The following is a 23,967-nucleotide window of genomic DNA, read 5'->3' as shown; positions in this document are numbered from 1 at the left end:
TTAATAAGGCCCTGCAACAGAGCGCCTATCCGGTCCCAATTGTGCACTACCTCCTGCATTCCCTGGGCCCCGGCAAGATCTTCGCCAAACTAGATCTTGCGCAGGCATACCAGCAGCTACTGGTAGATGGTGCTACCGCGGAAGCACAGACTATCGTAACGCATAGAGGCGCCTTCAAGTGTATGCGCCTACAATTCGGAGTCAGCATAGCCCCTGGACTTTTTCAAAGTACAATGGAGCGGCTACTGCAAGGGATCCCCGGGGTGGTCCCCTATTTTGATGATGTACTCATCACGGTGGAAGACGAGCAACAATTGGGGGGGGGAGGCTGGGAATGGTTTTAGAAAAATTCAGAAAGGCTGGACTCCGGGTCAAACGTAACAAATGCATGATTGCTGTCCCCTCCGTAGAGTTCCTGGGGTACCGAGTAGATGGCACTGGCATACACCCCACCGAGAGTAAAATCAGGGCAATCCAAGAGGCTCCCACCCCTAAAGACAAGGCGGAACTACAAGCATTGCTGGGACTGCTTAACTTTTATGCGATCTTCTTAAAGGACAAGGCAACAGTGGCTCAACCCCTACACAGACTGTTAGCCAAAAAGTTCACATGGACCTGGGGGAAGGCCGAGGACAGGGCGTTTGCAAATATCAAGAAATTGCTATCAGCTGAGAGTTTCTTGATCCAATACAACTCAACGCTTCCCCTTGTTTTAGCCTGTGATGCATCCCCTTTCGGCGTGGGAGCCGTCCTGAGCCATAGACTCCCGAATGGACTAGAGGCGCCCATCACCTACTACTCCCGAACTCTGTCAAGCACCGAGAGGAATTACAGTCAGCTTGACAAAGAGGCCCTCGCCGCCATCTCGGGAGTCAAGAAGTTCCACGAGTACCTGTTCGGGAGGGACTTTGACCTGATCACCAACCATCGCCCGCACCTGGGTCTCCTCGCAGGAGACCGACCAACACCGGCAGCCCTATCGCCCAGGATGACACGCTGGGCCATCTTCCTCGCAGCCTACTCGTATCGCCTGGTACATCGACCAGGGGCGGACATGGGAAACGCTGACGCACTCAGCCGCTGCCCACTACCAGACAAGCTGGACAACCCCACACCCGGCATCCCCATCCTGCTAATAGACATTTTGGACTCGGGGCCCATCACATCAGCAGAGGTAGCCAGAGCCTCCAACAAAGACCATGTGATCCGGACGGTCGCAAGTTGGGTGACGAGGGGGTGGCAGGAAAAGACGGAGCAGGAAATTCAAACAGTATGCGGGCAAATGGGATGAACTAACAATGCAAGGGGGGTGTTTGCTATGGGGCGAACGGGTTGTTGTTCCCTTGTGCCTAAGGGAAAAAGTCTTAACACTGTTGCATGAGGGGTACCCGGGAATTGTACGGATGAAAGGACTAGCCAGGAGCTATGTCTGGTGGCCCAACATGGACGCAGACATTACGGAGTGGGTGGGGAGATGTCAGCCCTGCCAAGAGTCTAGGCCAGATCCACCAACGGCACTGGTGAGGGAGTGGGAAAGACCCAAGGGACCCTGGTCCAGGATCCACATAGATTTCGTGGGGCCGTTTCACGGGCAGACCTTCATGGTCATAGTAGATGCCTTTTCCAAGTGGCTGGAAATTAAGCTCATGAAGGCCACTACCACCGACGCGGTTATTAGGGATCTGAGGCAGTTATTCACTACACATGGGTTACCGGACATCTTAGTGTCAGATAATGGGCCCCAATTCACAGCCACACAGTTTGAAGGGTATTTAGTGGAGTTGGGGGTCAGACACGTCCTCTCAGCCCCGTTCCATCCGGCTAATAATGGACAGGCTGAGAGATTCGTAAGAATGGCTAAAGAGGCCCTCTCACGCCTAGGCCCCAGAGACTGGCAGGAAAGGATAGATCGATTCCTAACAGCCCAGCATTCCACGCCTTGCACAGCCACAGGCTGAAGCCTGGCAGAACTACTCATGGGGAGGAAGCTCCGAGGGGTACTGGATAGGCTAAATCCCAATTATTCCCCCGAGGTTTTCAAAGTGGGGGAGAGGAAACTCAGGGAGTTCACCATAGGGACTCCAGTCCATGCCAGAAACTACGGGAAGGGCCCGCTCTGGGAAGCAGGGACAATCATGGAGATCACGGGGCCCAAATTGTACAGGGTAGACATGGGGGACGGGAGAGTTTGGCGCAGGCACATAGACCAGCTGCGGAGGCGAATCGCAACAGACGCCGAGGAAAACTTCAATGAACCGCTCCCTGACTACCAGCCAGAACAACAAACTAAGTCAAGCCCGAGTGCAGCGGAGGACTTAGCTGACAATCCTGGCATCCGGAGCTGTCCCAGTAAGGAGTTCCCGCCAGCTGAAGAAGTCACCGCCCAAGAGGAGATCTCAGAGGTTCCATTGGCGGAGCAGGGAGAAACAGGGAGTCCCTCCAACCTGCTTGACGCCACCCCTCCAACTGAACTGCGCAGGTCGACCAGGCTACGTACCCGCCCTGGTCACCTGAAAGACTTAGTATGTAAATAACACCCAAAGTGACTTCTGGGAGGGGAGGAGTGTTATGTAAATAGGTTTGTTTGGCGGGCAGTTTGAATTAACTGACCCACAGCTGATTGGCTGACCACCACAGCTGCAAGGTATATAAGGGGAGCTGTTTCCCTAGGTCAGTTGCTGGGTTCTCACCCTAATAAACAGAGCTGTTGTCACTCACTGCCTGGTTTGCTGCATCCTCATTCACCCAATTTAACAGATTAAAAGGTGGAAGGCAGAAGCTCCCAGTACTGACATTAAACTACACTATCATACTCATCATGTGCTGAGGTCTGGGCTTGTAGTGGCAATAAAGGTATATATAGTTGAAACCCGAGCATTCTGGCTTTTTGTGTAGCACTCACAGGCCTGACCTAGACTGGCCAAGAATTGGTCTACCATTTCAGAGATGGCCTGAACCAAGAGCTGTATTACACTTGCCTACCTAGGGGAATACCCGACCGGATCTGCGACTGGTATCAGCTGGTAGTAGTGATGGAGCTTGACATCAAGGAATACTGGAGCCATGGGGAAAATGAAAGCCAGCAGAAAAGGAGGCAGGAGTGGTGTCCATTGGGAAGGAGGCCACCACCTGCATTGGCAATGACCCCCGTGAAGCCCCTGAGGCACAGAACCAGCATGTATTTCCAGTGTGGGCAGGAAGGCCACTGAGTGGCTGTGTGTCTGGCACTGGCTCCCAAAGTGACCCCAAAAGCCCCATCCCCATCAAAGCTGAAGAAGCTGCAAAAGAAGCAGCAAGAGAAATCTTATATGGCATGCCAGGTTGTGGAGATCTCTGTCCCTAGCAAGAGCTGACATTGCGGCAAAATGGTGTGGTTCCACGGGGCTCCATGAAAACCTACCAAATTCTGCCCACCAGGAGGTCCCTCGAGATCAAAGTTACCCCTCCAGGGTGATGAAGATAAAGAGTATACTACATCAATCACAGGGAGATCACAAACTCCTTATTTAATCTGGAGAAAGCTCTCAAACTGGCAGGGAGAAAAAGATGGCCATTACATGCCTGACCGAAGCTGTGACAGCCCTACCAAAGAAGCAACGAAGAATGATTGGAGAACAGTGTGACTGATCTGGGTGAGATTTTTCCAACTTCTGTTGAGGAATTTGCCCCCATAATAATTTGTTTTGCTGAAAGTGGAATTCAAATAGGAGGGGGTGGAGTATTTGTTTCCCACCCATCAAGAACAGCGGTGACTAAGCCTGTGAGCTGCTAACAGATCTGGAAAAGAGAAAACAGAACTCTCTGAGAGAAATATAATTGAATTTTATATATTTAGAAATATAATAGAAAATTTAAAGGCAGGAAAACTGGATTGGTTGTTTTAATAATATTAAACAATTAATACTTTGACACTTGGAACCTTTAAAAAGTTTTGGATTGGATAATTTGACATAGAAGTAAAAAGAGAGAAAAAGGAGAGAAATAGCGCAAGGGGGACACCTACAGGTGGGGAAGGACACTAAAAAAGTAAAAGTAAAGTGAACTATCCTTGACTGTCTGCTGCTGATTAGAGTTGTGAAATGGGTTGGTGACTGAGAATAAGGGAAAAAAGGGAACATCGTGGTGGATTGATTTTGGTAAATATTCTAAAAGGGGAAGGCGAGTTGGTTGGGGATTGTGGATTATTTTGGTATTATTGTGAATTATTGCTGTTTATCTTTTCTAAATCCCTTAATATATTTCAAAATAACAAGTATCTCAAACTTAACTAAAACAGAGAAAAAACCCACATCTGCACCATCATCAGCAACATCAGCATTAGCATCCAGCCCAGCAAGCCAAAGATCACTAGATAACATGCTGCAACAGGCAAAAATGAATACAATTCAAGCAGAAATGAAATTGATGTTTCAATCATTACAACAGGCCTTAGAAAAAAACCATGATGCGATGAAGGGGAAAAAAGCAAAATATGGATGAAAAAAATATGGAATATTCAACAAATTATAGCTAATAATGAACAAAAGATTAAAATAATTGAAGAGAAATCAGAACAAACAGAAAAAAAGTGGAAGAGAAGGACCAAAGACTGACGCCGGCAGATAAGGACCTAGAGTAGGAGTGTCAAACTCAATCATAAAAGCCCAGATCAGTGCAATACCCTGAGAAAAAAAAAAACAAGAAATCCAAGAAGAAACCAGCATGGCTGCACAAAAATCTCTGACAAATTGAAAGACAAAAAGGACAAGTACAAAAAATGGAAAGAGGGACACATAACTAAGGTAGGATATCAGTAGACAGCCAGAATCTGCAAAGACGGTTAGGAAAGCAAAGATTCAGAATGAACAAAGACTTTTTTTTTTTGCTTTAATTTATATGCTGCTTCTCCAGAGACTCAGGGTGGCTTACAATGCGTTAAGCAATAGCCTTCATACTTTTGTATATTTATACAAAGTCAGCTTATTGCCCCCACAATCTGGGTCCTCATTTTACCTACCTTTGAAAGGATGGAAGGCTGAGTCAACCTTGAGCCTGGTGAGATTTGAACTTGCAGTAATTGCAAGCAGCAGATGTTAATAACAGTGCTTTAGTCCACTGTGCTATCAAGGCTGGTGGCTTGCAACAAAAGTCAAAGATAACAAAAAAAGTTTCTTCCAACATATAAATAACAAGGAAAAAATCAAGGAAACAGTCAGTCCACTAAAGAGAGAAGACAGCAAGGAAGTAACAGGCAACAGAGAGAAAGCCGATCTGCTTAACTCATTCTTTGCATCAGTCTTCACGCAAAAAGAAACTATAGCCCAACCTACCAGAAACATAACTGTAAAAAACAGACTGGAAATAAAAGTTAAAATAAGCAAAAAATAGTAAGAGAACACCTGTCTGATCTTGATGAATACAAATCACCAGGACCTGATGGATTATATCCCAGAGTTCTATAGGAGCTGGCAGATGTCATCTCAGAATGATTGCACCACATCTTTCAAAAATCCTGGAACACCAGGGAACTACTAGAGGACTGGAAAAGAGCTGATGTGGTTCCCATCTTCAAAAAAAGAAAAAGAAAAAAACAGACTCAGGAAACTACAGACCCATCAGCCTAACATCAATACCCGGGAAGATACTGAAACAGATAATAAAAAAACAGATCTGCCAATACCTAGAAATCAATAAAGTAATAACTAGCAGTCAGCACAGGCTTGTTAAAAACAGATCATGCCAAACCAATCTTATTTCATTCTTCAATATAGTGACTAAATTAATAGACCAGTGAAATATACTATGGACGTTGTTAGGAAATGGTTATTTGTCTAAATAGTTGGTCAGGCAATATATAAACCAACAATGTATGTTTGCAGTCAGAAAGGTATTATATTGCTTTAAGACTGTATTGCATCATCCTGTATCCTGCTTGGCTAAGCTCTGTAGCCAATGTACTTAAGGGAAGTCAGGATCATGGCTTGTGTGGATACTACACCATTTTACTTGCTTATTTGCTGTAACTCTCTACCTGATCTCTCTGCATGATCACTCTTTGATCATAGCTACATGTTGCTTTCTACTATTTATTGAATGTTTTGATATTGAACTTGTTCCTGTTTTGAAACTCAAGAACTGTTTTATTGTGTATGACTACAACTGGTAAGATGTCTTTGTACTTGGAATATCCCTGGATTGATCTTTTAATTCTCGTCTTATCTGTGTATGACTTGGATTGTTTTTGGACTTTGCTTTACTTTTTCTAAAAGTAAAAGACTACAACAACTCAGTGTGTTTGTATGTTAACTGTGATTGTTCACAACCACTCCCAGTTGCTTTTCATGCGTTTACTCAAAGGGTACTCTGCTCAATAACCCACAACATTGGTTATGAACCAAGAATATCCTTAACATTGGTTATGGGCCCAGAGTACTGAGAGTTGGTGAGAATGCACAGTACTATATTCAGACAGCTGTGTTTGTTGTTAATTGTCCAAGAGAAGATGGCACGCTGAGACGCTGCCGGCAGGGAGTATAAAAAAACTGTAAAAGTGCCAGTGTGGGGCTGTCTCTGTGAGCCGAGCAGCCGCTGTTAGCTGTCAGATTGTTAGCTATGTTCTGTTAAGCATTGACTGTGTTAGGTGTTTTGTGCCAGCCATGGCAGTTTCTTAAAAACCCACCAGATGGGAGCAAAGAGGGACTTTTGATACCACTGGTGGGTCAAGGGGCTCCGGCCCTTGCAGCCCCATTGTGGAGAGTTAATGGCCCTCCGGCCCACTCACACATTGGTAAGGGAGGGGCCAGGGGCCCCTATAAGAACCCCTGCACAGGGGCTGCTCTTTGGCTCTTGTTCTAACTTTCCCTGAGGAAACCAAAGCTGTATCTCAGAATTGGCAGTAGGACTCAATTCAGCTAGAAAACCTAACTTTTCACACAGAGTTCAGATTTGCAAAAGAAACATATATTCATGTTTCCCAAGGTCTGAAAAGCCAAAAAACACATTCAGTTTTCAAATACGAGCTTTCCCTGAGGAGTTAGACCAAAGCTATTTTTCAGAACTGGACTCAATTCAGCCAGAAAACAAGCTTTGACACAGAGTTAAGATTTGCAAGTGAAACATCTATTCATGTTTCCCAAAGTCTGAAAAGACACAAACACATTCAATTTTCAAATGGAAACTTTCCCCGAGGAGTTAGAGCAAAGCTGTATCAGAATTGGCAGTAGGACTCAATTCAACCAGAAAACTTAACTTTTCACACAGGGCTCAGATTTGCAAAAGAAACACATATTCATATTCCCCATAATCTGAAAAGCCCAAAAACACATTCAATTTTAAAATACAAGCATTCCCTGAGGAGTTAAACCAAAGCTATTTTTCAGAACTGGACCCAATTCAGCCAGAAAACAACTTTTGACACAGAGTTAAGATTTGCAAGTGAAATATCTATTCATGTTCCCCACAATCTGAAATGCCCCAAAACACATTCAATTTTCAAATGGAAACTTTCCCTGAGGTGTTAGAACAAAGCTGTATCTCAGAATTGGCAGTAGGACTCAATTCAGCCAGAAAATTTAACTTTTGACACAGAGCTCAGATTTGCAAAAGAAATACATATTCATGTTCCCCACGATCTGGAAAGCCCAAAAACACATTCAATTTTCAAATACTAGCATTCCCTGAGGAGTTAGAACAAAGAGCCTTGGTAGTACAGTGGTCTAAGGCACCCTGTTATTAAGCTGGTTATTAAGACCAGCTGCCTGCAATTACTGCAGTTTTGAATCTCGCCAAGACTCAAGGTTGACTCAGCCTTCCATCCTTTCTAAGGTAGTTAAATTGAGGACCCAGTTGCGGGGGCAATAAGCTGACTTTGTATAAATATACAAAAGAATGAAGGCTATTTCTTAGCGCATTGTAAGCCACCCTGAGTCTCCGGAGAAGGGCGGCATATAAATCAAATTAAAAAAAAAAAAAGCTGTATCTCAGAATTGGCAATAGGACTAAATTCAGCCAGAAAACTTAACTTTTCACACAGAGCTCAGATTTGCAAAAGAAACATATATTCATGTTACGGTGGTTCTCCTCCTTTCTCTCCGACCGGTCGCAGTTCGTGTTGGCAGGGGGGCAGAGGTCGACCTCGAGGCCTCTTATATGTGGAGTGCCTCAGGGGTCGGTCCTCTCGCCCCTCCTGTTCAACATTTATGTGAAGCCGCTGGGCGAGATCATCTGTGGCTTTGGAGTGAGATACCATCAGTACGCTGATGATACTCAGCTGTACATCTCCACCCCAGGCCACCCCAACGATGCCCTTGAAGTGATGTCCCAGTGCCTGGAGGCTGTACGGATCTGGATGGGGAGGAACAGGCTCAAGCTCAACCCTTCCAAGACTGAGTGGCTGTGGTTCCCGGCATCCCGATATGGTCAGTTGACTCCATCACTGACTATTGGGGGTGAGTCTTTGGCCCCCACAGAGAGGGCTCGCAATCTGGGAGTCCTCCTGGATACGCAGCTGTCCTTGGAGGAACATCTGACGGCTGTAACCAGGGGGACCTTTTATCAGGTTCGCCTGATCCGCCAGTTGCGGCCCTTTCTTGATCGGGATTCCTTGTGCACAGTCACTCATGCCCTCGTAACCTCTCGCCTTGATTACTGCAATGCTCTCTACATGGGGCTCCCCTTGAAGAGCACCCGGAGGCTCCAACTGGTCCAGAACGCAGCAGCGCGGGTAGTGACGGGAGCAGCGTGGCGCTCCCATGTAACACCGCTCCTGCGTGAACTGCACTGGCTCCCGGTGGTCTTCCGGGTGCGCTTCAAGGTGTTGGTTATCACCTTTAAAGCGCTCCATGGCATAGGGCCTAGCTATCTTCGAGACCGCCTACTGCCACCGACGACCTCCCACCGACCCGTGCGCTCCCACAGAGAGGGCCTCCTCGGGGTGCCATCAGCCAAACAATGCAGGCTGGTGACCCCCAGGGGGAGGGCCTTCTCTGTGGGGGCACCCACCCTCTGGAATCAGTTGCCCCCTGAGATAAGGAGAATCCATGACCTCAGTGCCTTCCGCCGTGCCCTTAAAACTTTCTTTTTTCAACAAGCCGGGCTGGCTTAATTTCTTTTTAAGGGTTTTTTAATTGTTTTGTTTTGTTTATCGTTTTAATTAATGGGGCCAAATCTATATATATATTTAAACGTGTTTTAATATTTGTATTTGATGTTTTTATTTGGCTGTTCACCGCCCTGAGTCCTCAGGGAGAAGGGCGGTATACAAATTCAAAAATAAAATAAAATAAATAAATAAATGTTTCCCAAGGTCTTTGACTGGTTCTATTTCTACCATTTACTATTCTATTTACTATTATGGTGAAACTGTCCCTTTCACTGTCCTCCTATTTGCTTTTGTATTTTGTATTTTATAATACTTTATAACCTAATAAAAATGTATTTGAGAAAATACAAGAGGTTTCAAACCAGTGGTGAAATGTAAAATTTGTTACTACCGGTTCTGTGGGCGTGGCTTGGTGTGTGTGTGGGGGTAATGTGACTGGGTGGGCATGGCCAACTTTTTTTTTTTTACTTTAAAAAGCATTTTTTTCTACAACCTCTTTGGCTGAAGAGGTTGTAAAAAAATGCTTTTAAAAGACTCTGACGATCCCAGCTGAGTTGCCTGATCGTCAGAGGCTTTTTTTGCTTTTAAAAGCATTTTTTTTTCTTTTAAAAGAAAAAAAGGCCTCTGATAATCAGGCAACTCAGCTGGGATCGTCAGAGTCTTTTAAAAACATTTTTTTACAACCTCTTCAGCTGAAAAGGTTGTAGATAGAAAAAATGTTTTTAAAAGGCTCTGACAATCCCAGCTGAGGTGCATGATCATCAGAGGCTTTTTTTTATTACTTTTCTACAACCTCTTCAATGGAAGAGGTTTTAGAAAAAATGCTTTTGAAAGTTTTAAAAAAGGCTCTCATGATCGCACGCCTCAGCTGGGCATGGGGGAGGGCATGGATTTTTGCTACTGGTTCTCCGAACTATCCGCCGCCATTGCTACCGGATCGGGCGATCCGGTCTGAACCGGGAGCATTTCACCTTGATCTATGGTATCTATATCTATCATCTACATTATCTATTTATCTATATATCATCTATCTATCTATCTATCTATCTATCTATCTATCTATCTATCATCTATCTATCTATCTATCTATCTATCTATCTATCTATCTATCTATCATCTACAGTATCTCTATCTATCTATCTATCTATCTATCTATCTATCTATCTATCTATTATCTACAGTATATCTATCTATCTATCTATCTATCTTTCTGTCTATCTATCTATCTATCTATCTATCTATCTATCTATCTATCTATCATCTATCATCTAGTTTACAGCAGAAAATAAAAAGCATGCTTCTCATCCCTCAACGCTTCTCTTTTTCTGAGTCCTGAGCAGGATAATCTCTTGTAGTTTCTGAATACAAGGCTCTTAATCCCAGGCCGGAAATAAGTAGCTCAAGGGATCAGAAGCCTGTTTTATGATCAGGAAGAGGAAATTCTTATGAAAGACGGAAAACGGAGGTTGGGTTAGTAGCACTGGCAGATTTATCAGCTTTGGAGGTATCCCAGAATCAAAACAGTGGGTGATGACCCCTCTCTGTTTAACAACATATATACATTGTATGATTTTTAGTTTTTCTGTATGTCTGCATTTTTAATTTATTGCATTTATAAGCCACTGATCCACCAAGATTTTATTGAGGCAGATAAAAATCTGATTAAAAATAAGTAAAAAATAAATAAGCAATGCATGTAGCTAAACACACTTGCCTGTAACATACAACAGAAGAAAAATATTTTTATTAAGAATAATCAGAGGAAACAATCTAGAGAGCTAACTTTTGAGATGTACAGGAAGTCCTTGACTTAGGACCACAAGGAAGCCCAAAATTTCTGTTGTTAAGCGAGAACAGTTGTTTAGCGAGTTTTGCCCCCATTTTATGAGCTTTCTTGCCATGGTTGCTAAGTGAATCACTGCTGTCATTAAGTTAGGAATATGGTGCTTATATGAATCTGGCTTCCCCATTGATTTTGCCAGTCAGAAGGTCACAAAAGAGGATCACATGACTCTGGAACACTGCAGCCATCATAAATGCAAGCCAGTTGCCCAAATTTTGATCATATGACCACGGGGATGCTTCAATTAGTAAGAAAAATGGTCATAAGTCCCCTTTTTTTCCAGCACTGTTGTAACTTCAAATGGTCCTTAAGCAAATGGTTATGGGAGCGACGTGGCGCTCCCATGTTGCGCGAGCTGCACTGTCTCCCGGTGGTCTTCCGGGTGCGCTTCAAGGTTTTGGTTACCACCTTTAGAGCGCTCCATGGCTTAGGACCAGGGTACCTACGAGACTGCCTTCTGCCACCAGTAGCCTCTCACCGACCAGTACACTCCCATAGAGAGGATCTTCTCAGGGTGCCATCGGTCAAACATTGTCGACTGGCGGCCCCAGGGGGAGAGCCTTCTCTGTGGGGGCACCTGCCATCTGGAACAGGTTTTTTAACATTTGTACTATGTGTATTTTATCTTTTGGCTGTTCACCGCCCTGAGTCCTTCGGGAGTAGGGCGGTATATAAATTAATTAAATAAATAAATAAATAAATAAATAAATAAATAAATAATCGTAAGTCGAGGACTACCTGCAAAAAAAATGTCACTTTTTGTGTTGTGTTGATCAGTCCTCAAATGATAAATTTACAGAAGGAGACAGTATTAAGCTTTGACATGGATTCTGATTTAGCTGATAAACCAGAACAGAGGTTTATATGTCTGCATTGTTCGTGAATGGAAATATACAGATATGTATCTTTTTTTCCCCCTGATGATAATTATCAGTGGTGAAATGTAAAATTTGTTACTACCGGTTCTGTGGGTGTGGCTTGTTGGGGGGTGGGGTAATGTGACTGGGTGGGCATGGCCAACTTTTTTTTTTTTACTTTTAAGAGCATTTCTTCTACAGCCTCTTCGGCTTAAGAGGTTGTTAAAAATGCTTTTAAAAGGCTTTGACGATCCCAGCTGAGTTGCCTGATCGTCAGAGGCTTTTGTTTTCTTTTAAAAGCATTTTTTTTTTTTGCTTTTAAAAGGGCAGGGGTTTTTGCTACCGGTTTTCTGAACCACCCGCTGCCATCGCTACCAGATTGGGCGATCTGGTCCGAACCCGGAGCATTTTACCCCTGTTTCAAACTAATGACAACATTGGCTGTCTTTGTGATGATACACTGAACCACTTGAGATTGGTGTAGCCAATCTCATTTTAGCTTAGCGTGTTGTCTACCAATCCCCTGCAGTTACTTACAATGCATCACACAAATCTAACCAAACTGAGTAAACAATTATTAGGTCAACAAGATGTGTAGCCTGTTGATTATAGTCACTGTATTCTGTCTAAAAACATGGCTTTTTCCATCCAATGAATCCACCTGAAAAAACTAGCCCACTTTTAATGCAATGGAAATCTCAAGTGAAACTTAAAATACACCCACCACTTCTTGTAGCTAGTATGAATCCACTGAAACTGCACAAAAGTAGATTATTGAGTCTTCTTCACCAGCTTGTTATTTATGCAGCTAACAATCAAGGTGATACTGCCCCAGGACCCAGGAACTATTCTGTCATCACATATCATCAGAGCCCTAGGAGCCCATGTGTCTTGCCCACTTACCCATTCATGTTTCCATAAAGAATGTTGTGGCAGGCTTTTAACATCTAATTTCCTTTTGATTATCATCCAACATCTATGAACAAAAGTAATTCAGTTAAATAGTTCATACAACTGGCCTTATGACTTGGGTACTGTACTGAATTTCTGGTATATGTAGAATTAAGATTAAAATTAAGCTGCATGTAAAGCTCTTTCTGGTCCTTTATGTTATAAATCTCTCTACAATTGACAACCTTACTCTAGTCTTACTCCACATAATTCTTGGAAGGCTCACAGTAAGTAGAGTTATGAAAAGTTGGTTGGACCAGATGCACAGGGCTGGAAAGGGTTGTTTTGTTTGGAGGGGGGATGTCGTAGAGGCCAGAGGTTGCTTTGTTTTGTTTTTGTCCCCCCCCCATGGGTATTTTTAAAAATTATATTAATTTTATTTTAGGGATAATACCACTTGAGGGTGGTTTTTGGGCAACTTCAAAGCACCTCTTTGTGCATGCAATTATCTAGCATCACAACAGTGAGCGGAAGCTGTGTGAGGTTTTCAGCAGTCAACCCCAGGTTTTTCAGCTTTGAGTGCAGTTGCTGAGTGGAAATACAGTGCAGGAAGAGAGCATTTTGATGACACGGTGTCTAAGATTATCTCAGCAGCAGTGAGGGAGGAATCCAAAGACTCAATGTATGCATCTTTCAGTCATGCAACAGAATCAGTATTGTGGTTATCCCCAGATCTTCTGGACAAACAACAGTGGTCTTCCTAGCTCAGACTGTGCTCCTCAAATGGTACTGTATCATTCCAGTGGAATTGTGGCAGATCAAGACGTTTGTTTACCATTGCCTGTGCCAGAGAGGAAAAGGCATAGACAGAATCACAGAGATGGTACACGCCTTTGTTTCCTGGTGGTATTTTTGCTGATTCTACTTGCCATCATGGGGATCGGGCTGGCAATGTTTCAGATCTTCCACCTGCAAAAGGAACTTCAAGAGGTAACATCTCAATTTGTAGGGGAAAATACATAAGAAATCTTGTCAAATTGGGAGAATGGGTCTGGAGTTATAGAAGTTTACCTAGCTATGTAAACTTTGTGGGGTAGTTTTTCTTTCCAAATATACCTGTATGTTTCTTACTTTCACAGTTTTCCAGCTCTGGCTGTGTCCCTCCATCTCCTGATATGCTGAAAGGTGAGAACTCCTAGTCCTGTGAAGATTGGGAAGGTACAAAGCAAAAATTGTGTTTCCTATTCAAAGATTGTGTTTCCTGGTAATATTATACCTGAATTTCACTCCATAGCTTTGCACATTTTATTATCCTCCCATTATTTCCTTGAAATAATGGAATGAGTCTTGGTTAGGAAACAAATAACTGATGCAGGCTTGGAATATAGGCAAAATGGAGAATAAGACAAGAAGACAAGTCCAAAGACCTTAAGGAACAGATTTATAAAGTACTACAGTACAGAACAGGGCTTTTCCACTTCATGCAAACTCCTGTGTGAAAGGAAAAAAGACTACCTGTTGCCTAATTTTCAGAGCCAAATTTTAATATAAAATCCCTTTCTTAGTTCCACAAACTCAGCAATAAGAATCAGGGACATCTGTGGAGGGAATCTTTAAATTGGCAGAAGTAATCCAAGCCCCACTCCTTTCTATAACTTTTGCATATTTAAAAGAGGAAGGTTTCAGTTGCTCTGTTATATCCATCATGTTTTTTAAAAAATGATTTTATTCATTAATTCACTCACTCACTCATTTAATATCTATAGCATTTTATTACGTTGTTGATGTTCTTGACTCCTTCTATACTTGTCCTTGGTAGCAACTGCTCTTAAACCACACAGTCTCTTTCTGCCATACTGGGTACTGTTATCCTCATGAGAATGACTCCTATTCCATGCTCCTTAATACATCAAAAATCCTTCTAAGTAAAGATAAAAAATACCACTCTGAATTTATATAAAACAACTTAAAGCCTTAATACATAATCCTTCATTTCTTTTGGCCCAGGCAATGATTAACATTTGCAGCATTTTCTTTGAAAAATTTGTTTCTTTTCTTCTAAATGAAAGCCTTTGTTACTCATCCATCTGGACCAGGTTTCTGTAAAAATCATCTATACTAATATCACAGATTTTCAGATATTTCAGATATGAATCTGAAAATCTGGGATGATTTTTTAAAAATTCACATGTATTTGTCATTCTCTAATGTCATGCAACCTTCTCTATTTATGATACCTTAAAAATATAAATGTACACATTTTCAAAACTAGAGGATGACTTGTTAGTAAATATTTTTCACTGGCATTTGTGCTGTTATGAAGTTGGTTTTGGCAGAACATGCCAATTTAATTTTACTGGAATGCATAACATTTCCTAGTCTAGACCAGTCCAGATTTCCTCATACAATATATCAAGTTATTTGAGGCAATCAGTGATGCTTCTTTGGGAAATCAAGTTTTGGCTTCTTTAGGAGACTGCTTTATGATGAGACAGAATCGGAGTGAAATTTATTTACCTTCCCTACCAGTTCGAAAGTGCATGTGCAGTGTGTACCCATTCGCTCCGCTCATGTGCACAGTATCATCACGCCCTATTTTGAACCCTCTACGCATGTGCAGAGGATTAAAAAGCAGGAAGTAATGATATCTGAGTGGGTAGGTGGAGCCTCACGCTGCTGCCACTACCGGTTTGCCAAACCATGTGCCGCCAGTGCTACCAGCTCGTGCGAGCTGGACAGAACCAGCAGGATTTCACCACTGGACAGAATCCAATTAAGTTCCATCTTGAGGTTTCTACTTTCCCTTTGTTCATATTCTGAATCACCCTCCTGATGGCACTGAACAGTTATGAACTACTTTTTTTCTCTTCTGTTGCAATGTAGGAGTTCTGAACAGAACAGCAGAAAAGAAAGTCAAGAGGAGTGCACATTTAACAGGTAGACATCAAAAATGCAAATTGCTGATGCATCTAATTCTCTTTCCCTGCTCCACCACCTTTCCCCAGAGGGCTTTGTTCCCTTTATGGGTAGGAAATCTTGCCCTTGGCTTGTTGTCAAATTGTTAGCCTGGCCATCAGGTCAGCAAAGCTCAAGAGGCAAATACCTTTCAACATTGTACAGCATAAATACTGTCATTTTCCATTTTTAACAATATAACTCACCAAGGAGCGATTCCAAACTCGGAGGAGTTTTCCTGGGAACAGATTTGAGAAAAGTATGGATTTTTTAAATCTGCAACCAAAGATCCTCTGCATGTTTGATAAGGAAAGTGAGAAGCTTCCACCTCAGAGGAGCAGGATGTTGCCTAACATTCTAATCTTGACCACACTTGGAATACTGCATCCACTTTTGGTCACAATACAAAAACAAATTTGAGATTCTAGAAAGAGTGCATAGAAGATCAATAATGATAATTGGGGGACTAGAGGTTAAACTGAACGATGAATGGTTGTGGGAACTAGGCTTTTCCAGTCTAACAAAGAGAAGGACTGGGGTGACATGAAAGTCTTCCAGTATTTGAGAGGCTGCTACAAAAAGAGGGGGTCAACGCAGTGGTGAAATTTAAAAATTTTCCCTACCGGTTCTGTGGGCGTGGCTTGGTGGTCATGTGACCAGGTGGGTGTGGCTTGGCGGTCATGTGACCGGGAAAATCAACTATCACACTATACACAAAAATAACACAAAAGCTACACAACTGACTCACATACAATGCAAAAGCAGCTGGACTTCACACAAAATGGCCCCTGCAACAAGCAGGAACTTCACAGAGTCACAGAGAGCTCAAAAACAATCTAACACACTTTACACAAAAATACCAGTTTGGGCAATAGGTAGTAAAAAAATTCTTTAAAAAAAATTAAAAAATGTTCTGACAATCACGTGGCCCAGCTGATTGTGGCAGCTGATAGTCGGAACCTTTTTTTAACTTTTTAAAAGCATTTTTTTACTACCTGTTCACCTGAACTGGTAATAAAAAAATACTTTAAAAAAGTAAAAAAAAAGTTCTGACAATCAAATGTGCTGCATGATCATTGGAACTTTTAAAGAATTCTTTTACTACCTGTTTGAGCGAACCAGTAGCATTTTTACTACCGGTTCAGGTGAACCGGTCTGAACCAATAGCATTTCATCCCTGGGTCAACCTGTTTTCCAAAGTACCAGAAGGCAACACAAGAAGCAATGGATGGAAACTAATCAAGAAGAGAAGTAACCTAGGAGAAATTTCCCAACAGTGAGAACAATTAACCAGCGGAATGGGTTGCCTTCAGAAGTTGTGGATGTTCCATCACTAGAAACTTTTAAGAAGAGACTGGACAGCTTGAGCAGAGGCTTGGACTAGAAAACCTCTAATGTCCCTGCCAACTCTGTTATTCTGTTATTCATTACTTGAGGGGCTGTCATAGAGAACGGGGGTGCAATGACTCAGTGGTTAAAGACTTGGAGCTTGTCAGCTGCAGAGCTGACAGCCCAGGTTCGAGACCTCAGGTTCCATGCAATGGGGTGAGCTCCCATTACTTGTCCCAGCTCCTATCCACCTAGCAGTTTGAAAACATGCAAATGCAAGTAGATTAATAGATACCACTTCAGTGGGAAGGTAACAGCATTCCATGTGCCTTTGGCATATAGCCCTGCTGGCCACATGACCACAGAAAATGTCTTCAGACAATACTGGCTTTCTTGGCCAAGAAACGGATATGAGCAATGTGCCCTAGAATCGGGTACAGCTGACAAGAAAACCTTTACCTTTACATAGAGAACATATTCTATTCTCTATTCTCCAAACACCTGAGGGCAGGACAAAAGTGATCCAACCTAGAATTAAGGAGAAATGTCCTGACAGTGAGAACAATGAATCATTGGAATGGCTTGCTTCCAGAACTTATGGGTGGTTCATCACTGGAGATTTTAAAAAAGAGATTGGACAGTCATTTGTCCAGAATAGTGTAGGGTCTCCTGGTCAAGCAGGGGGTTGGACTAAAAGACCTCCAGGTTCCCTTTCAACTCTATTATTCTGTATTCTATTCTTCATATTGCAGATAGCATTTGACAAGATTAACTTGCACATGGGGTAGTACTAGTTTATAAGTAGGATGACCCATGCCAACCAATAGAAGAACAAGCTATTTTTGTTGCCTTTTAACATTCCACATCCTTTTTGTTGCCTTTTAACATTCCACATCCTTTTTTAAAAAAAATTGTAATAAGTTGTCCTAGAAAGTAAAAAGCACTGTGAAACGGTATATAAGTCTAAGTGCTATTGCTAGTGCTAAGAGCTATCAAAACTATATGGACACTTTACTCCCCAAGCAGAAGATCAGCCTTTGTACTCTATTGAAGAAAGGCAATTTGAGTGTGTTAACACTATATTTTCTTCCCCATCCTGTTCCCATCCCACAAATGGCCTGTATATGAATCTTTACTGGGGTCAGCTGAATGTTGCAATAAGTGACCCACTCTACATATGAAGATTCTACCAAATATGGGTAAGCAAAAGGATTCCTTTCTGAATAGTGTCTAAGCGCAGGGTGTCAAACTGGTAGCCCGTGGGCCAAATGCATAACGCACAGGCCACGCCCACCCGCAAATGGGAAAAATGTCATGAAACATCACGTGATGGCAACGTGATGGGGTGAGTTTGACACCCATGATCTAAGGAATCATTGCATGGCAATAACCTAGTATGCAGTGGATTGCTATTTGGAGCATTTCAACTGAAGCCAAAACTAGTGCAAGTTGCTGTGGATGCTGTGAGATGCAGGTAATATGCTTATAACAAGAGTTAAGCATAATAACCAGGAGTGAGTTTTGAGACATCTGAAACAAGAAACAAAGCAGCTAGGAGAAGGATCCATTTGGGAGTAACTGTGAAATTCCAGCCAGTTGGCTGGAATTGCAAGATTCATTTGACCTGAAGAAAGGAAGAAACATACAAATGTTTTGGCACCTAGGCTGATAGGGGAACGGGGTCCCAGAGCAAATGCTACTGATTGCATGAAATCACTCCCATTTTCATCATGATATTTCATGTTTCTCTAGGCAAAGCAATTCAGCAATCTCATTCCCTGGAGTGGGAGACTACCCATGGACATGCCTTCATCTCTGGGGTCCAATACAAGAACAGGGGTCTAGTGATTGATGAACCTGGGCTCTACTTTATTTACTCCAAAGTGTTCTTCCGAGGCCAGACCTGCACTTCCCAGCCACTTGACCACATGGTTTTCAAGAGAAATCCATCTTATCCTGACAACCAAGTCCTGATGGAGAACAGAAAGATGAACTATTGTGTGACAATGCACATGTGGGGCAAAAGTAGCTATTTGGGGGCCTTATTCAATCTTTCCAGGCAGGACAGTGTGTATGTGAGTGTCTCTGAGCCCACACTGGTAAATTCTGAAGAGTCAAAAACCTTTTTTGGCTTATATATGCTTTAAAAAAACAGTTAGTAAGCACTTTCATCAAGCTATTCATAGGGGTCTTCTGAACATCACATGGAACAGCTGAACTGGAACTATTATGGACTTCCCATTTGCATGGATTTAAAGAAAATATGATTTTTTTTCTCCTGCTGGATTGCTTCAAGGCCATATACTGATTGGCAAGACCAACAGGAAATCTTCAACTCCAAATATTGTCCAAGACTGACATAGGAAGTTTTGCATGGATTGTGCAGCTAAGTTGTAAAATGAAAGAATATTATTGTCATTTGCACCCTGAATCAGTTACAATTCAGCAACTATTCTTTTCTAAGGTTATTTTTTTATGCTGCTTACTTTCTGATACATCATTTTTGATGTGAAAATATATTGTATTTAATTTCTTGAAGGGAAAGAGATTTTTTTGATTTCCAGATTCTTTGAGGACTCACAATCCCATTACTAAATGCAACTTTAAAAGTTATAATTATATTCTTAATATTTGTGTTAGCTTTTAACCTTCCCACTCCCCTACCTCTGACAGACATTAACCTGGTGCTTTAAAAGATTCTGTGCATAAAGTTTGCAAAAGGCAACTAATGGTAGTTTAAAAGAGCAAGACCTTTTAAATCACCCTGCTTTCAGCCTACCTCCTTGGTGGAACAGCCACTCTACCAAGCTCCTATGCACTTTCTTTTCTTCCCACAGCTCTCTCAGTAAGGGCTACAATATGTAGGTCTTTGGTTATTTGGGTTTTCTCCCACATAAAATTGGAATTCCAATTTTACGTGGGAGAAAACCCGAATAACCAAAGACCTACATACAAACACCCGTGAAAACCTCAGAAAACATACTTACCTACCTACCTACCTACCTACCTACCTACCTACCTACATACATACATACATACATACATACATACATACATATATATATATATATATATATATATATATATATATATATATTATATATATATATATATATATATATAGGCATCTCTTTGCTGCCATATGGTGGTTAATTAGATCCTTGCAATCCAGATCTGATGGCCTTACCTTCAAAGGCTATTGAGTCATATCTTTGTCTTTGCTTCTATTCCACCAAGGAGAATTAAACAGGCAACTGCTTGCTCCCGTTTGTGTATATAGGAACTTAGGTCCAGAAAATAGAGAAGCGTTAGCTCCCTCTTAAAAACCACTAACACGCACAACAGAGTTGGAGCAGTTCAGACTGCTATGTTAATAGAATATAAGAGGAAGTGCTTTACAATTCAGGAGCAAGGAACATTGAACATACATTGAGTTTCCATACATCTGTGCATGTAAATTCCCATGTTTCTAAGTATATGTAAATATGTTTTAATTACTAAGGGATTAATGGTTCTGCAAATACCTTGGTATGTAAATATTATTAGTTTGCTTGGATTTCAATAGTCTAACAGCTGCAAGTGAAGGATTAAATATTCTCTTTTATTCAGATAATGCCAATTTCATATCACAAACACTGCTCAACTTTTGACCAGGGCATAGGAAAGGGGCAATAAAGCCTTGGTTCTTGAAATATGTCCATTTGTCCATTTCTGGGATGTGGATTTCTTTGAAGGGCAGCATGAGGGCCAGTTTGAGGCCATGGCTTGACATTGGTTTCCACTGCTCTAATTTTCAAGGCAGAAAACCTGACATTCATTCTCAATAAAAATAGGTTCCACTTGCAAAATTCTTCTCTCAAAGGTCTTCTCTTGCAAAATTGTCATTCATTTTTAAAATGCAGCCAGGTTCTGATCTACTGTTTACTGTATATAGCAATAGCACTTAGACTTAAATACCACTTCACAGTGCTTTTACAGCCCTCTCTAAGCAATTTACAGAGTCAGCATACTGCCCCAAACAATCTGGGTCCTCATTTTACCAACCTCGGAAGGATGGAAGGCTGAGTCAACCTTAAACCTGGTAAGATTTGAACTGCCAAATTGCAGGCAGCTGGCAGTCAGCAGAAATAGCCTGCAGTACTGCATTCTAACCACTATGCCACTGCAGCTCTTGCCATATAGATAGCTTAATATTTTAGATTTCAGCCAGGGGTGAAATCTAAAATTTTTTGCTACCGGTTCTGTGGGCGTGGCTTAATTAGTGGGCAGGGCTTGGTGGTAACGTGACTGGGAGGGCGTGGCTTGTTGGTAAGGTGGGTGTGGCCAAGTCAATGTCACTTCTTTGCCCTTTTTTAATCTACAAAACACAACACAACACAACTGGCTCACCCACAATATAAAAGCAGCTGTGCTAGACCCAAAATGGCCTCTGCAATAAGCAGGAACCTCACACAACCACAAAAAGCCCCAAAACCCCAACCTTCACACTTTTTACACACACAAAATTCGACATACAGCTTTGTGAGATTTTGTGTGTTTGTGTAGTTAGAGTGAAATACTGCAGAAACACACTAAATCTCAGAAAGCTGCACAAATATTATTTTATTTTAATTTATTTTTATTTTTATATTTATATAAAAGCAGCTAAATTTAAAACTTCCTAAACTTTAAATGGCTAGGTCTAAAAAAAGAACAACTAAAAAAACCCCCAATTAAGTATTTTTTTAAAGCTCCCAAAGGGGAAAAAAACTTACCCAATAGAACAGGGGTCTCCAACCTTGGCAACTTTAAGACTTGTAGACTTCAACTCCCAGAATTCCTCAGCCAGCTTTGCTTTGCTGGCTGAGGAATTCTGGGAGTTGAAGTCCACAACTTCCTGCCTGCTTGATTGCAGGCAGGGAGATTCAGTTGCTTGCTGATGCAATTGATTGCAGGGATTACAGCAAGGCGTTGCGACCAGTAGCTAAGGTAAGCAAACTGAGGGGGGGAGGTGGAGGGATCGTCAGAGCCATTTAAAAGGAAAAAAGTTTTTTTTTCTTTTACATGGCTCTGGCGATCCAAGCTGAGTTGCCTGATTAGCAGGCAACTCAGCTGGGATCCTCAGAGCTTGGTTGGTCAGAGCCATTTAAAAGAAAAAAAAGGCTCTGATGATTACGCGGCTCAGCTGGGCATGGGGGGCGGGGGCAGGGATTTTTGCTACCAGTTCTCCGAACTGCCTGCCGCCATTGCTACCTACTTGCCCGAGCTGGTCCGAACCGGGAGCATTTCACCCCTGGATTCAGCTATATAGCAAAAGGAAACCCAACTTAACCAGTTTTCTCACAAAAGCCATAGCTAGATTCCCTCCTTTAAGCTGGTTTTAAAAGAGCATCTAATGTCTGAACTGCAGATTTTGATCATATGTACATTAAGAGAAGTATTAGCTAGAAACATTGCTGAAAATGAGGTAAATCCCTCCCAGATTGAACAGTTCTAAATTATTTTTTGATGTGGCATCTTTTGATGTGGCAAACTGACACAATGCAAATTTAAAAAACTAAGAATTAGGCCACAAAAGGATTCCCTGTTATCAAAGCTAGCTAAAATGACCCACTTGGAGAAGACTATAAAGAGCACTTTCAATTTGCTTCACATGAAATTAAGTGCATCCAGTCTGTATGTGCACTCTTTTCCATCTCTGGACACCGTATATGAACACAGGTCATATGTTTAATGATCTTTCTGTTTGTGTTTAAGAGTAGTCACTTTTTCTGCAGTTGGAATGTGAGCAGTGGAAAAACAAGTTGGCTAGAACTCACTTACTAAAATAGCATTACTTTAATTTCCAGATAAAACAAATGCATATCATGTCATAAAGGACCAATAACTTTTGTAAATTTTTAAAATCTCTGAACTTTTTTTTAAAAAAACTTTTTTAAAATTTTCATTTTTTAAAATTTTTAAATTCTTTTTTTAGTTTTAAAAACTTTTTTCAACTTTCAACTTTCTTTTTTCAATTTTAGATTCTTTTTTAAAATTTTAAAATCTTTTTCAATTTTCAAATTCTAATACTAATACAATCCTTGATTATATAACCAGAGGCATAGAATCAAAATCATGTGAAGTATTAGTAGCACTTTATAAAACCTTAGTAAGACCACAGCTGGAATACTACATCCAGTTTTGGTCACCACATTACAAAAAAGATGTTGAGACTTTGGAAAAAGACCAAAGGAGAGCCACTAAGATGATAATGTCAACTTGCAAAGCTTTCAAGCTGCCATGAGCAGGAGGGAGGGAGAACTGATGGAGCTGATTGATTTCCCTAACTGAAACTACATTCCACAGATGCTTTCTTACCGCAATCAGTAGGAGAGTTTTGGGTTTCACAGCCAGTCAAAATGGTTAATTGGAGAATGTGATTTATGACATGGCCAGGGAGGAGGGGAGCGACAGGGTCATAGGGGAACGTAAATCTACATGGGATTAATTCTAACTGCATCCGAATATTGCTGAAATGGTACTCCTAATAAATGACTGTATTTCTTTTGAAGTTTGGCTTGTGGCTCATGAATTAATTAGGGCATCTTTCAGAAACTTCACAGACAGTTAGAACTACTTTTAAAATCTATCAAGCTCACCAGGTTTCCTGAATCCTGGACTCTCCAATCACTCTCCGATATCTGGGGTGCCGGAAGGGAAAATCAGACAACCATGGCCGAAGACGGGCTATCTGAAGAGAGCCTGATTGCAGCCAGAGTGCAGGCTCCCTCAGACATCAAAGCTGAGAAGCCTGCTCCAGCGGCAAGAAGCAAGAAGAGATGAGTATTGGTGGGAGTTAATCCCTAAAGCAGCTGAGGTTGAGTTCCCCCACCCCAATGCCTGGAAAAAGGGGAAGCCCCTGAGTGAGCTGGGAAGAGTGGAGTGGAGGCTGGACTGGAAACAAGCCAGGTTCCCAAAGCCCCTGGGGAGTTCCTACGGTCTATTGGGTCATCCAGGGCCTTAGCTCGGCCTTTCATCTGAGCACCAATATG

At 41.9% G+C, this 23,967-nt stretch overlaps 1 protein-coding gene across 1 annotated transcript; it reads left to right on the top strand.

Annotated features, from left to right (window-relative positions):
* The first annotated feature begins 13,354 nt into the window (after positions 1-13,354).
* On the top strand, positions 13,355-19,101 carry FASLG (Fas ligand). Its single transcript, XM_070939178.1, has 4 exons — positions 13,355-13,660; positions 13,810-13,855; positions 15,554-15,607; positions 18,707-19,101. The coding sequence occupies exons 1-4, from the start codon at positions 13,355-13,357 to the stop codon at positions 19,099-19,101; spliced, it is 801 nt and encodes a 266-aa protein (XP_070795279.1).
* The last annotated feature ends 4,866 nt before the right edge of the window (positions 19,102-23,967 follow it).

Source organism: Pituophis catenifer, unplaced genomic scaffold (assembly GCF_029215685.1).
Source record: "Pituophis catenifer annectens isolate HBS135680 unplaced genomic scaffold, rPitCat1.0.hap2 SCAF_3, whole genome shotgun sequence".
NCBI classification, from domain to species: Eukaryota; Metazoa; Chordata; class Lepidosauria; order Squamata; family Colubridae; genus Pituophis; species Pituophis catenifer.
Note: the sequence above shows the minus strand (reverse complement) of the source record. Positions and strands in the feature narration are given on the sequence as shown.

Bases quoted from the DNA above. Each gene is read 5' to 3' on its own strand.
- FASLG (XM_070939178.1), top strand. From the start codon at position 13,355: ATGCATCTTTCAGTCATGCAACAGAATCAGTATTGTGGTTATCCCCAG. The intron at 13,856-15,553 runs GTGAGAACTCCT...GTTGCAATGTAG, and splicing joins ATCTCCTGATATGCTGAAAG to GAGTTCTGAACAGAACAGCA. The intron at 15,608-18,706 runs GTAGACATCAAA...ATGTTTCTCTAG, and splicing joins GAGGAGTGCACATTTAACAG to GCAAAGCAATTCAGCAATCT.